The sequence below is a fragment of the Rattus rattus genome, chromosome 1, assembly GCF_011064425.1.
Source record: "Rattus rattus isolate New Zealand chromosome 1, Rrattus_CSIRO_v1, whole genome shotgun sequence".
Lineage (NCBI taxonomy): Eukaryota > Metazoa > Chordata > Mammalia > Rodentia > Muridae > Rattus > Rattus rattus.
The window spans coordinates 211,420,811-211,434,895 of NC_046154.1; the positions used below are offsets into that span (position 1 = coordinate 211,420,811).

Genomic DNA, 14,085 nt, shown 5'->3' on the forward strand with positions numbered 1-14,085 from the left:
TACAAAACAAAAAAGGGGATGTGATAAGGAACTGTGCATCGGCCCATCATATGTACAGAAAAGTGCCTCTCTCAAAGGAACACATTACATGTAAAATATCAGTGGTGTCTAGTATCCTAAAGCTCAATGAAGCTGAAATAACCCGCAACACAAGTGGGTTTTCTATAGGTAAAAGTGACTTCGTCTCTAAAATCTGAATGTGAAGAACTTTCTAGAAGTTCCATATACATGATACACAATTGCAGCCAACCACAAAGAACACCATAAAAAAGTTAAAATGAAAACACAGAACATACTTAATTTTTTATTTTGAAATTCCCTATTCCCTCTATACAAGAACCTTTGCTGAAACACTTTCCACAAAGGCAGCAGTGAATTTTCAGAACATTTTACATTTTTTCCCCCTCAGCAAAAAAGATAAATCACAGTGTAAATTATGTTGTTCTGCTGTCATCTTTGGCTGGGGTTAGACCTAGAAGTTGGCGACTAGCAAACCATCATAGAGAAAAGGTGCCAGTGCTTCTTAGGCCTTTAAGCTACAAACTCAGCAAGGAATGTTTGCATTTAATCTCTGTAAGGTACCACCAGGGGGGTATGACAGCATTAACTTCCATAAACTTTTATAGACAAATGGGAAAAAAAATCTACAAAATTAGCTAGTAATATTACACAGCAATACACACTTTTTATACTCTACACAAAACCAAAATTCTTGGTCTTAATGGCGAGTAGTAATTTTTGTTTGAGAATCTGTTTAGAGGAATAGAGTGGGACATAAAGTCGAGAAATACAAGTATTTGCAGTAGGAAGATGTTGGTCATCTGGTGGTCTTATTGTGATTGAGGGCATAGGCTGAAAACCTTCTTCACTGGCTGGCAATGATGGGCTTGATGTCCAGAAGTAAACCTAAACAAGAATAGATAATTATAATGTTGACTTTAATAGATTAATAGTCAACTTTAATTCTGGCAACACAAACAATCCCACTGTGATGTTTTAAAACCCAGTTAAAATTAAAGCCTCACTAACATACAAGCTAAGGAAAACAACAGACCTGTTAATATGGAAGGGAAAAAGCCCAGGAGGCTTCAACCATAGAAGAATTACTATCAACAATTAAGGAATGTTGGGAGCAGGAGAAATAGCCAGTAGAAAGCACACTACTGATTACCTAATACCAAACGGCCAGCCTTTAAAACATCCATCCATCCAAATAACATCATACAGACTGAGTGAGTTTTACTTATGTGTTTAGGAACATGAACACACAAAGACGAAAACGAGAGAGAGAGAGAGACAGACAGATAGACACAGACACAGACACCCTGAATTTGAAAAAGGACAAGGGAGGGTTTAGAGAGAAAAAATGGAGAAATGATGTAATTATCTCAAAACAATTAACAAAATATCCCTTTAGTTTCAAAATTATTTTCTTGTACTAAAAGACCATCAATTATACTTCAATAAAATACATTTTTAAAAAAATGTTCAGGGGTTGGGGATTTAGCTCAGCGGTAGAGCGCTTGCCTAGCAAGCGCAAGGACCTGGGTTCGGTCCCCAGCTCCAAAAAAGAAGTTCCAAATCAAAAAAATGTTCAGGATTAAAGGAGGGAAAAGGTGTCATATTATGGGTTTTTTTGTTGTCTTAAGGCCCGAGTTTTCTCATCTGAGTCATAAAGTTATTGTGTCAAACAATCACTAAGGGCCTTTACTAAGGGATAAGTTCTCTGAGTAACTCTTGGGGGGTGGGGGTGGGGATGAGGGTGGGGGAGAGGAACAAGACGACACATTTCCAAAGAAAAGAACCCACCCACACCCCCATCCCCTCCCTGCCTAGCTAAGAAGTCATTTTATAGCAAACAAGCAAAATGACAGTTTTATTAATGCTAATATAGTAATTTTATAACAATAACTGAATATTGGGAAATAGCTACAATGGATCAAATTTCATATAACAGCATATGGATTTCTAGCACAAATTTACTTTGTACAACACACAGTGTAAATCAATGATGCCCAGTAAGTGTCTATTACTCTATTACTAAACATACCAAAGAAATGCCTTTTTGCAGAAATATGTACTTTATGAATATAAAACTATGTAAGATCTATCCTTCCTCACATTCACATACCAATCTTCTAGAACAGAGTTTACTCTATAGCATTTACTTTGTACAACTAAGCACTGAAATAAATCTAACTTTCCAGAGTGACTCAGAAACTTAATTGGGATTATTTTCTAAAACAAAATTGTGCAAGAAACATCATCTTAGAATGCTACAAAAGGGAAAAGATGAAACAAATCCTCTGCAAAGTACCACAGCACAACTGTTAAAGAACTAGGAACAAAGCTGGTCCCATCTACTCATTTAACAGGTAAGAAAATGCTTAATGGGGAAAAACTTCCAGAATGAAGGAAGGGGGGCTAGAGTGTGGGTCAGCAGGTGCGTGTACTGGATGGATGCAATATCTTCCAGAAGATCTGGGTGAGTCCCTGCACCCTCAATGACTCAAAACTACCCGTAACTCTAGTCCCTGGTGATCTGACACCCTCCTTCTGGCCTCTGAAGGTACTACACGCATATGGTGCACAGACATACACGCAGATAAACTACATAAAGGAGAAACTGAACAAAGAGGGGAGGGAGGGAGTGAATGATCAACCAGAGTGGCAGATTTCACAGCACTTTTATCAGTAAACTGTCCTCCAAGAGGGAGATCCACCATCCCACCCCCTAAAACAGCAAAACAAAGCATAGCAAAACCCTTGTGTGTCTTTCACCCCACGAGCTGTGTGAGGCATCTGACCTACCAGGTCCTGCCGCTCAGTCATGCTCATTCTCTCTACTATTGACCAGAACCAACGTTTGAACTGCAGGAGCTTCTCAGCATTCTCTCCTGAGAACAGAAGTTCAATGTGTTGTATTAGATGTTGTTTCTTTTGAATACTGGTAACTTACATAAACAGAGATAAATTAAACTTTAAAATTTATGACGTCTAATTCCTAACAGGAAGTTAAAGCTTTTTGTTAGTTACAAACCTTTGTAATTAATTAGGTCATCCTGACTTGAGATGAGTAAGAGAGAAAAAGTGACCTGTCACCATCAAGGTTGATGTAAATCTCATCTGTAAACCCTGATTCTTCTCCTGTGACTTTAAGCCAGTGCTTCTCAAACTACTGAGTTTATGAGACCTTTTTAAAAGGCAGATTCTTATTCATTCACTGAATCTAGAAGGTGGAAGAAAAAGACACCAAAGAGTCTACATCTCTAATTTCCAATGATGCAGATGCTGCTCATCTGGTACATTTACATATGTTGCTTGTTTTCCCTTCTACAGTTTTGGTTTTAAAATGAAATAAGTTCTTCTAAGTACTGACATTAAAATGTGGCACAAAGCCCATTACATAACAACCTATGAATTACCAAACACGAAAGGTTAATACAAAAGAACGAACTTCCAGTGCAAAGCTTTCTGTACTTGGAGCTTGTCAGGACGGCACATCCTTAATCCCATACCTCCCATAATTCAGAAGCAGAGGCAGATGGGATCTCTGTGTGCACAAGAACAGTCTAGTATGTGAATTCCAGGACCCTATGGATCCTCCATAGACCCTACTTCAGAAAACCCAAATCTATAATTTGGTGAAGGCCACTTAACAAAACAAAATACACAAAAGTGGAAAAGTCATATTCATGTATGTAGAAATCTTGGTATAGCTATAATGTTTTCATAATCAATTTCTTATAGCTTTAAATTCTACACTGTCTGAATGTCTAAAAAATAAAAACAACTTCAAGGCAAATCACACACTGAGATAAAGCTTATTTGCAAATGATTATAATCATTTTTTTCTTTTGCTTCTAGAATCATGTGAATTTTGTCTTTACAATAAAGTGACCCAGTCACAACTCTAGAAACCAAACATTATGTGATCATATTCTTTGACTATCGGAGGCACAGGAAACATTTATTATTTTTATTACTTTAGCATATAAACATCATTTTCCCACCACGAAAAAATTTTACTGTGTTCAAAATTTGTTTGGATGTGAGCACACACACACAGATTTTTTAGACAGGTTCTCACTATGAATCCAAAGCTGACCTCGAACTTCAGATCCTCCTGCTTTGGCCTCCCATAAGGAACAAAAGAATAGCCTAATTCTAAGTTAACAAAACACTTAATCATACCTTTAAATGTAATGAGAATAAAAACTCAAGCCTGATTGCTTACAGGGCTTGGGAAGAAGACTCGGCTTTTACCTCTCAGAAAGACGTGCAGTTTCCTACCTGACTCATCATTGAAAGACGTGAAACTGATGAGCATCTGCACATTGACTTCACCACAGCCGTTCACCAAAAGTCGGAAGTCCTCTGCTGTTAGGTCTTCTAAAGAATTTTTTGGAAGCACATCTAGTAGACCCTTTCTCATTGCCTAGAGAATTTAAATTATTTCTTTTATTGTAAGAAGTACTTTATTTTCCAAGGCGTCTGTTTATACTATTAAAACTCAGTATCTAATTTTAGCAGCATTCTCTAAAAACATTAGTTCTCTAATTCGAGGAGAAAGAGTAGGGCTGAATTATTGTGACTTTCCTCTTAACAAAGTCAAGAAAGAACAACGGAAAAGCTGAGCACAGCAAACAGGCTGCAGTTCAGAAGTTACTTAGTGTTCTTACATCCCAGTAGAAAAGGGAAACTACTTTTTAAATTATAACATATTAAATATAATTATATTTAATTATAATTATAAATAACACAGACAGCATATGAGTTAAGCATCACTTCAGTTGGTGAAAGTGCATCCCAGAAAACAATAAAGACAAACCTCCCAGACTCAAACCCAAAATCTATTGGGAAATGTACCACCCAGAGCTATGCTAAGTATCTGGGGGGCATTAATGGTTCGATCTTGGCCTCCTCATTTTGCAGAAGGAAAGCCATGAGCAGAAGTACTAAGTAGCCTGCCAATGTGCAGCTAGAAAGTAGTCAGGAACTTCATCTCAGTACAACAATTCCCAGCACAAGAATCAGAACCACTCTTGGCTTACAGGAATTTTATCCTGCAAAGGGGAAGCATTAACACCGCAGGAACCATGTGTTGATTCTTCTGAAGGGGCCTGAATGCAGAGCTGGTCCTTGGGTTACTGTCTTGAGGACTTATGTTTGGAATGCCTCTCCACTGCTGTGACTAGGGCAATGACCCTTCTGATAGATAAGCCATGTTATTTGTGCTGACAATATGGTGGAATCATGCTTTCCTCTAAAACTGCAGTAATGGCAGCTAGCTGTACAGCCAGGAAACACTAATAGGGCGAGCTACCAATAAAAACCCTGGGCTGTGACTCTCTGAGGCTTCCCTAAGCAACGTTCGTCGTACATGTGCTGAAGCACTTTATACTGAGTATATTGTCTGTGACAGCCCACATGAGAACATGTACCCTGAAGCTTGTACATGAACCCTTCAGGTTCTGCCTAACACAGCCTCCTCCTCTGCTTATGCTGCTGGGGTGTCTTTCTTTACGTTTACTAAGTGTAACTGACTGAAGTCAGTGAATCCTTCTAACTAGGATATTCGTAAGGAGAGGTGGCCATAGGATGACTTAAGAAGTGTATTTAAGTCCTACAAGCTCCCTTTCAACTTTTGCTCACCAGAGCTACTCTTTTTGATTATACAGTTTTTCCAACAGTTATAGCCAAAAGTAAACGAGTACTTAGTCTGAACTCTTGAATTTAGTTGTAAACTCATTTTAAATTTGAAAACTTTGGCCTTTTGCAGAAGAACAGATTACTGGGCTAATTTACCACAATGCAAAAACAAAAAGTTTCACCACACAACATCCATTGTGCTTTCTAGAAAATACTTACGTGCAATGGCTGTTCTGCAACCACCAGCATTCTGTGCTCCGCATATTTCCTTACATACTCATATACATTCTGCGGAGTGACTGGTATATTTACACCATTTGGAATAAGTTCAACCTACAAAAAGTTCAGCAGTGACATTTAAAAGCAATTCTGACAAGCAGTAACAGCTCAAGAGAACTTTCTACCTCACTCCTTCTTGATTCTTCTCTCTGTTCTCTCCTACAATGCTCATTTCGGGCACGCACCTTGTCTCAATCTTTCTCTCTTGGTTCCTGCCCCAAACTGTCCTGTATTTGTCTAACAAATAACCCGATTCTCTCGCGAAGATCAGAAAACTGGGTTTGCTTTACCTGGCCTCCACCCTCTTCTTTACACAGGTCAACTGCAAATGCCAAGTCCATTGCTGAGAAAACAGCATCGGCATCTGAACTCTGAGATGCAAGGATCAGTTGTCGTAAACTCTCATACATCACAGGGTCGAAAAAAGCAAAGTCGTGCCAGTTGACCTGGAGAATAACCATAAAAGTCAAGTGAAGCATCCTTTCTCCATGCAATAGCAAATTAATCTGTAATGGCTTTACCTTTTCGGGGAGGGGAAGTGATAAGGATTGAACCCAGGAACTTGTGCACGCTAAATAAGTGCTCTACTACTGACCTATATCCCGGCCCTAATTTTATTTAACTTACAGGTACAGTGATAAAAGAATTTCCCACAAAATACATAAAACTGCTTTAAAGAGAGAAAAATTAGTAAATCTTTGGCTTTGACAATTCATTTAATTTTTTTTAAAACAGGAATTAAAAAGTTAACTGCTATGAGGTGAAGCCAACAGCGTGCTTTTGTAGGAGCGGTAGTAACAAAAACAATAATTAGTTTCAAAAATAACTGGAAAAGCCAGCACAACTTATTTAACATTGATCTTGACTAAATATCCCATATGCTCTTGATAGTCACCATATGATACAGGTCACTAAATCCAAGTGACAAACTGGACTGTTCTAAGAAACTTGGTAACTTACAAAGCTCTCATCACCAAGTTAAACCGAGGTCTAGCAGATCTCATGAGCTAAAGGGTCAACATATGAGCATTTGCATGTTTGAGAGCTTTGGTTTTCAAATTCTATGCATAAGAGCATTTAAACTTAAATTTTGTCTCGGCTAAAAAGGAAAATACATACTTCTCACTAAAATACCCTTATTTCTGATATATTCAGTGGTTTGGTTAAAAGCAATTAATTTGGTACTATTAATGTGATCACGTATCTTGGGATGAAGAGTGACAGGCTTCTGGAGTTATTTTGTGGAATGGATATGGTGTAACCATTTAACTGTGTTCTAAAGATTGTACATTTAGTGCTGCTGTCAACTTTGTCGGAAGGGTTTTGTAGCAGTCAGTGTGACGGAAGACTCACCTGGTCAAAGTACAAGGATAACTGCTGAATGTCCAGCTATAAATAAATGGGAGATCTCTACCACCCTACCCAAGGCTCGATGTTCACTGTGAGAAAAAGTGGGTTGTGAGAGGTGTGTGTGCACCTGTGCGTGCATGTGTTTGCATGCGTGCAAGAACGTGCACGAGTGTGTAAAAGCCAGAGAAAGCAACACTGTAGAAACTGAGGGCTGACTATGTAGCACAGCAAGGCTCTTAAGATACCGAACTCAGAACAGCTGTGATTACCTGCTCAAGACTGGGTCATCAATACCCAGTCACCGACTGGAGAGGTTCACAGTGCCCACATCTCCCTAACAATTTATACAATTAATGGCTGATGTGGAAAAACAGACCATTTTCTTCAGTGATTTAACCACTGGTCAAGTGTCCATGCTCCTGTAAACAATCTTAATGATACGTAAACCACTAGGTCACAAACAAAATGAGACATGAAAACAGAAGGTGAAAAGGGGGCAGAAAGGGGATAAAACAATGGGGAGAATGGGGATGCAATCATAATCAATTATTTACACAGGTGAAAATGGCATAATAAACTCATTATTGTGTATAATTAGTATGTGCTAATAAAACCATTAAAGGGGGTAATTAGTAGACTCCAGCTTTAACAATGTGATTTACAGTCGATTTCTGGTCCAGCCATCTCTACAGAAGACTGATAATGAATACTTGGTGTTGGTTGCTTTATCACAGCTTTAGGGATTGTTCTGCACAGCTGGGTAATTACCAGCACACAGACTCTTCCCAGGCTATCAGACTATCAGCACACAGAGCAAAGAAGCTGCCTCTGAGCCACAGGAGCACCAGCCATGCCTTACTAGACTCTTGGCCCACTGTGGCCCTTATGTGTATTTTTCAAGCTGAAGTGTCATTTAAGACTATCTCTATACGTTACTGCCACCCACCTATGACCCATTACAGTGGTTTAGGGTTCCGAGCACTGTGTGCAAAGCGTTACAAAGTTGCCAAGAGATTTCTCTTCAGTGGGATGGAGGTCTGTCAGGAACCAAGCATAGTCCTGTTGTTACCTACTCTGCTGTGCCATCTCCCCATGTACAAAGACTTTTCTATGCCATTCAATACTTGACGATTATTTATGATTATCATGCTTTTAATACAAAGTGAATGCTATACAGTGTACTATCGTTTATTTTGCAAAAGAAAACGTTTACAATTGTAATAGCAGTTATATGCATCAAACTTACTTTTCTACCAAGCAACACTTTAATTACATGCCTATTCAATGTGATAGGACATAGTTCATTTTGCAACAGACATAGTCCAAGAATCCTAAAAATAAGAACAGAAATATAATTTAAATTCAAAACTAATTAAACAATTAGTCCCACATACATAAACATAAATAAATACATAATATTTTGAGAAAATCTCTAAGGCTTATTTCTACCTAATATAAAATAGAGTTCATACCCAATCTAAAGGCTAATTAATAATCTATTTTTACCCTGTGGTAACACACCTTTGATTCACAGCCCTGCGAGGCTAGCAGGAAGATCTATGAAGGCTGGCCTACATAGAGCTTGGGGCTGGAGAAGCAGCTCAGTGGTAGAGCATGTGTAGCACTGACAAAGCCCTGGGTCCAATCCCCAGAACCCCATGTCCCCAGATTCAAGTAGGAAGAATAGTGAGTTTACCTGCCGATGTTTCTGAAACAATTCAGCCTTGCTTCTGTGTTTTTGCCAGGTCTCGGAGTATAAAACCCTCGCTTTCCAGGTTGGTAAAACAAAGGAGCATTGTCGTCACCATCATCGGTGTCATCTAAATCCATATCTACCACACTTCTGCTAGAGCCATGACGCTTTCGGTTTTCCTACAAACAAAATATTGAGAAGTGAAACTCCTGAGCTCATTTTAAAACATAAAATGGTTCTCTGAAACTATTCAAAGTAAAAGGCAAACAGAACAGCATCCATGTTTAAATGTATGTGCATAACAATATTAAAGGTAAACTTTAAGAAATAATAAAGGCAAAGCTACAATACATAAACAAACCTTATGTGCATTAAATATTTTTGCTACATTTATTTATTTACTAATTTATCTTTTGCTTTCTTACTTATTGTTCTATGTGTATGCGTTTTGTTTGCATGTGTGTCTGCACGTGTAGTCAAGGCACAGCAGAGGCAAGGAGAGGGCAGCAGATCCCCAAAACTGGAGATGCAAACAGCTGTGAGCCAAGTGGGTGCTGGGAATTGAACCCTGGTTCTGTAGGAGTGCAGCCAGGTGGTCTGAACGGCTGAGTCATCTTCTGCCTTCTGTATGTTAAATATTAATGTCTGTTATTCAAATAAAAACACGTTGGGACCTCAGGTCAATTGGGAGAATACTTGCCTCATAAGCACAAAGCCCTGGGTTATCTTCTACTGCATAAAGGAGACATGAGAGCACATGTATGTAATCCCAGCACTAGGAGGGCTGAGATAGGACAGTCCCCCAGGTAAATTCCAGGTTAGTCTGGGCTAGAGTAAAACCCTGCCTTCAAAACAAAATGAAACAAAGACCACCCTTTACCTTAATGCCTAGAAGGTATTCTTTTTACTAGCTATAGGATTCTGGATAGACAGTTCTTTCAACTTATGGACGATGAAGTTCTACTGTCATGGAGAAACTACTATGTGTAGTTTCTGGTAAGAATCCATTGTTTTTCAAACTACTGTCTCCCTGCTTTGAGTATTTAACTGTGTCTGGACAGTTTTAGGACAGGATGCTTCAAGTCCACTGACCTTGAAGTTCGAAGAACTAGCCAGTCTTGCCTTGTTCTTGTTCTGCTGAGTAGTTTTAGAGCTTAGGAAGATTGGCAGCTGGTACTTTGTGAGTATTAGGTGTGCCACTAAGTTGTCTTAACACTGCATTTAGAGGAGGGGGTCTTTTAAGACAGAAGGAATCTCAATGTAACAATTATACTTCGAAACTGTTGATATGCTGTCGCAGTGTGTGGACACTTGGGCAGTGTTTCCCAAGCAGGTAATTCTCAAAGCCTTTGCCATCTTTCAAGTAGGACAGAAGAACAAGGACCACCTTACCCTCCGAGCCACCGTACCAGCCATTTGTCAAGTTAGACTACTCTTTCCAGTCTGTGTGCTCTATACACTTGCTCAGAACATGCATTTTGTGCTGGTGTTCATGGTAACCAATGAAGTGATTGCAGAGCTTGTTCCTCTCAGTTAGCACTAGAAGCTTACTTACGAAACAAACCACACCATTCCCGTTTCCCCTACTGCTGTACTGTGATAGATTGTTTTCACTGCATCTTTGGCATCAATAGCTTCCTGGGAGTGGCTCCTAAGGCTCCTAAGACTCTATAGTGCTTCTTTCCTCTGCTACTCAGCTCCCTGGATCTCGAAGCGCACTTCAGTTAGTGTTTATGCATAGAGCAAACAGACTAGGTTTTCATTAATGTCTAACCCATTTTATATTTGATTCTGTATAGTACAACTACATGTCTTTCTCTTTCTGTACTATAAAACATGATTTGTATTTACAAAGGCAGCTCCTAAATCCTGGGGAAGGGGAGGGTTGTTGTTGTTCTAATTGTCCTTTAACATGTACTGAAAATCCCTTACCTGTACCTTTTCTGAGGAGTCTAATAATCCGAGGTCCAAGATACTGTCAGCTCCATTTTCCCTAAAAACAAACAACACCCCCTTTACAGTAAATCCAGAGAGGTGAAATGTCTAAAACTTAGTGTGAAAGTATCTGTTCATATTTACTACACAATTTAAAACCCAATTTAGCTCAAAACCATGGAATATGTTTATAATCACAGTGTTTGTTAGCCTGTAGTACAGAGCAAACTCAAGGCTAATTCTTGGGCTACACTAGCAAGGATACCATCTCACAAGTAAAACAAACAAAAAGCAAAAAGCAAACAAAACCAAAATTAAACAAAACCTCCAAAATTCCATTAGCCACCAATGAATTCAAGACACAGCTAAGGCTCCCTGATGTAACACAAGTCTTTATTGGGACTAACAGAAAGCAAGCATGCAGAAAAGGCAGAAGAATGCTCAGAACACCACCGCTGGAATTGAATTCTCTAGCACTAGGTCTAATATACTACTGCTAAATTTGCTATTCAATCCATAAAGCTAGGTGTGAGTTCTGCTCAATAGACGGTATAAATTAGCAATGCTTATACATATTTACAACGTCTTTTTATAAAAGGTAACTTTCAATGTTTTGTATAACGGGCTAAGCTACTGTCTGCTTACAGTCCCAAAGACAAGGCAAAGGGATAAAGAAACAATACATACAAGTCCAGAGAAAAACAGCAGCATCAACAGCAAAGGAAATCATCAGTACATCAACAGCTTTTGACTTGGACCATTCCAAGGCCTTGAAAAATGGCTCTTTAATTCTGATATCCAGCCACACGGTGTATACTACTACAACTGCAGCTAATCCTGTTCTCCATCCAAAATTATGATCAGGAAGACACTTCACCTAGGGTCTGGGATGCTAACATTATGCTGCTATCTAGTACAGTGGTTTGAATAAGAAAGGCCCCCATAGGCTCAGAATATATTTGAATGCTTTGTCATCAGGTAGGGGCACTGGCAGTGAGTTCTGAGGTTTCAAAAGCCCAAGCATGTCTCGCCTAGTAGCACATGGTTGTCAGCCACCTTATGGGCACTGGGAAACAAACCTAGGTGCCCTGGAAAAGCAACAAATGCTCCTAATCTCTGAACTATGTCCAGACTAGTCATAATGGTTAGGATGTGTTGACAAGGCCTAGATGTGGCAATGGTATGGCTCATGTCTAAGTGAAGCCCTATCCCACCATCCCGCCATTCCTCCTGTTACCGTCCGTGGGCGACGATGAGCTCCATGGCCTCCTCGACTCTCGCCCTCAGAGAGTCCTCACTCGCCAGAAGGAGAAGCAGCTGAGCTGGGGACAGCTCCAGCAGCATGCCGGTGATTTTACTGGCAAAGGCCTACAGAGGATGAGCTTGTTAGAAGCTACACTCAAAAGAGGGGAACTGACTCGAGGAGCCAAAGTAACACAACTGTCTCGTGACTTGCAAGGCTTCTTATGAAACTGCAAGGTCCGTCAGACAGCTCTGACAGGGGAGGCACAGGCCAGAACCCACAGTTTTGTTGGGGCGAGAATATTTCTATGAGCCTTTTTTAAAAAAGGAGTTTGAATTCCAAGTAAACATATATACAATCTCTGTAAGTTTTATCTTCCTCAAGGAGCCACACACACTCTTTCTCATTTAGTACAGAAAAGAGGGAGGGAGGGAAGGAGAAAGTCACCTATTACTTAAGGCTAGCTTGCTGCAAGAAACAGATTTTCTGTCTTACAACATATGCACATAATGCATAAACACCGACAACTAGCATGTAGGTTTCACACTATAGGAGAAAATAGATAAAACATTCAAAAACTGAAATCTTCAGCTATTTTATGACCAGCAAAGGACTGCCATTTTCCCCCAGCTACAACTTGCTAATAGATCATGTCTACTTCAAAAAGTAACAATCATTTGTGTAAGTAAACATACAACTAACACAAAGGAATTTAAATTGGGTACAATTAAAGTATATTGAACTAAGTAAGTTAGTGGAGGGAAAGACTCAAGTTGTATAGTTACTTTCGAGCAACTAAGCAGCTGACAATTACAGAGAGACAGAGACAGAGAGAGCGCGCGTGCAGTTAGGAGAGGAAGGGCCCGCACTTACAGGCTGCATTGCTTGCACTCGGGGGTACAGCCTCTCTCCGAGCGCCTGCCGATGAGCTGGAAGAGGGTCAGGGTCATCACTAGGGTTCCCCTCAGAAGCAGGTCTAAAAGGCCTGGTGTCGATGGACAGCTGTCTCCTGAAGTCTCTGTCAGGGAAGAAGGTGATTGCTCCAGTATTAACACACCTTCACCAACAGAAAACTAGAGTGCATGGAGATGGTGCCAACCCTGACACCAGGACGGTATGACATCTAATACAAAGTGTTTATCTAGGTTTGTCTGTAAAAATCTACCTGTAAAGTATAATTTAATTCTAAGGGAGCAGGACCAGACTACCTATAATTCCTAGAAATTTTAAACAAAAGTGTACCCCACTCTAACAAGAGAAAATTAAAATATAGTTTGCCACATTTAAGACTTAATTAAAATAGGAAAGCAATAACTGCAACAAAATATCAAACTTAAGTGAAAAAAAAAAAGAAGGCATGTAATTTCCAATGTCCTAGAGCTGTTAAAGCAGAGTCTTTCATTAAGTAACAGACTACGGTTACCATGCATTCACCCTGACAACAAACCTTACACTGATTTACAAAGCCTTTATCCAATGTGCCAAGAATTCAGTAAGACCTAGATCCATCATACCGATCGCGGTCTCTCCGAGATCCTGCTCGCAAGCCACTGCTCCTCCTCATTTCCCGTTCTCTTTCTCTTTCCCGATCTCTCTCGCCTCTGTTCCTCAATCTTTGCATTAAACCTAGAAGAACAGATGAAACACAGCACACTGAGAGAAGTACGAGATGAAAAACTTTATATTTCATTCACTGCTAAGATGAGAGGGACACAAGAAAGCATAGCTGCTTGAGACCCTCTGTGCTTTCAGTACCTCTCTCTTCCTCTGGGGCTCCGGTGTACAGAGGGTTGTTTGTGTGACATATGCCTAGGCATATAAGACGCACATACAACGTGCATACTGTCTATTGCTGCACCTTTTGATATAAGCTCTCTCACTGAAACCTGCCATTCTACAACATGGGTTATAAGCACATGCAAATAACACCCAG

At 39.7% G+C, this 14,085-nt stretch overlaps 1 protein-coding gene across 2 annotated transcripts in view; it reads right to left on the reverse strand.

Moving 5' to 3' along the window:
- Positions 1-272: 272 nt before the first annotated feature.
- The window catches only part of Ubr5 (ubiquitin protein ligase E3 component n-recognin 5), a 107,385-nt gene continuing 93,572 nt past the window's right edge, over positions 273-14,085 (reverse strand). For both annotated transcript variants that reach the window (XM_032914587.1, XM_032914586.1), the window contains exons 49-59: positions 13,667-13,778; positions 13,026-13,170; positions 12,147-12,277; positions 10,907-10,967; positions 8,978-9,153; positions 8,528-8,612; positions 6,222-6,377; positions 5,872-5,985; positions 4,294-4,438; positions 2,812-2,897; positions 273-906 (exon numbers count right to left, since the gene is read on the reverse strand). In XM_032914587.1, coding sequence (XP_032770478.1) covers positions 694-906; positions 2,812-2,897; positions 4,294-4,438; positions 5,872-5,985; positions 6,222-6,377; positions 8,528-8,612; positions 8,978-9,153; positions 10,907-10,967; positions 12,147-12,277; positions 13,026-13,170; positions 13,667-13,778 — 1,424 coding nt within the window. In that variant the 3' untranslated portion in view covers positions 273-693. The remainder of the gene's footprint in view (positions 907-2,811; positions 2,898-4,293; positions 4,439-5,871; positions 5,986-6,221; positions 6,378-8,527; positions 8,613-8,977; positions 9,154-10,906; positions 10,968-12,146; positions 12,278-13,025; positions 13,171-13,666; positions 13,779-14,085) is intronic.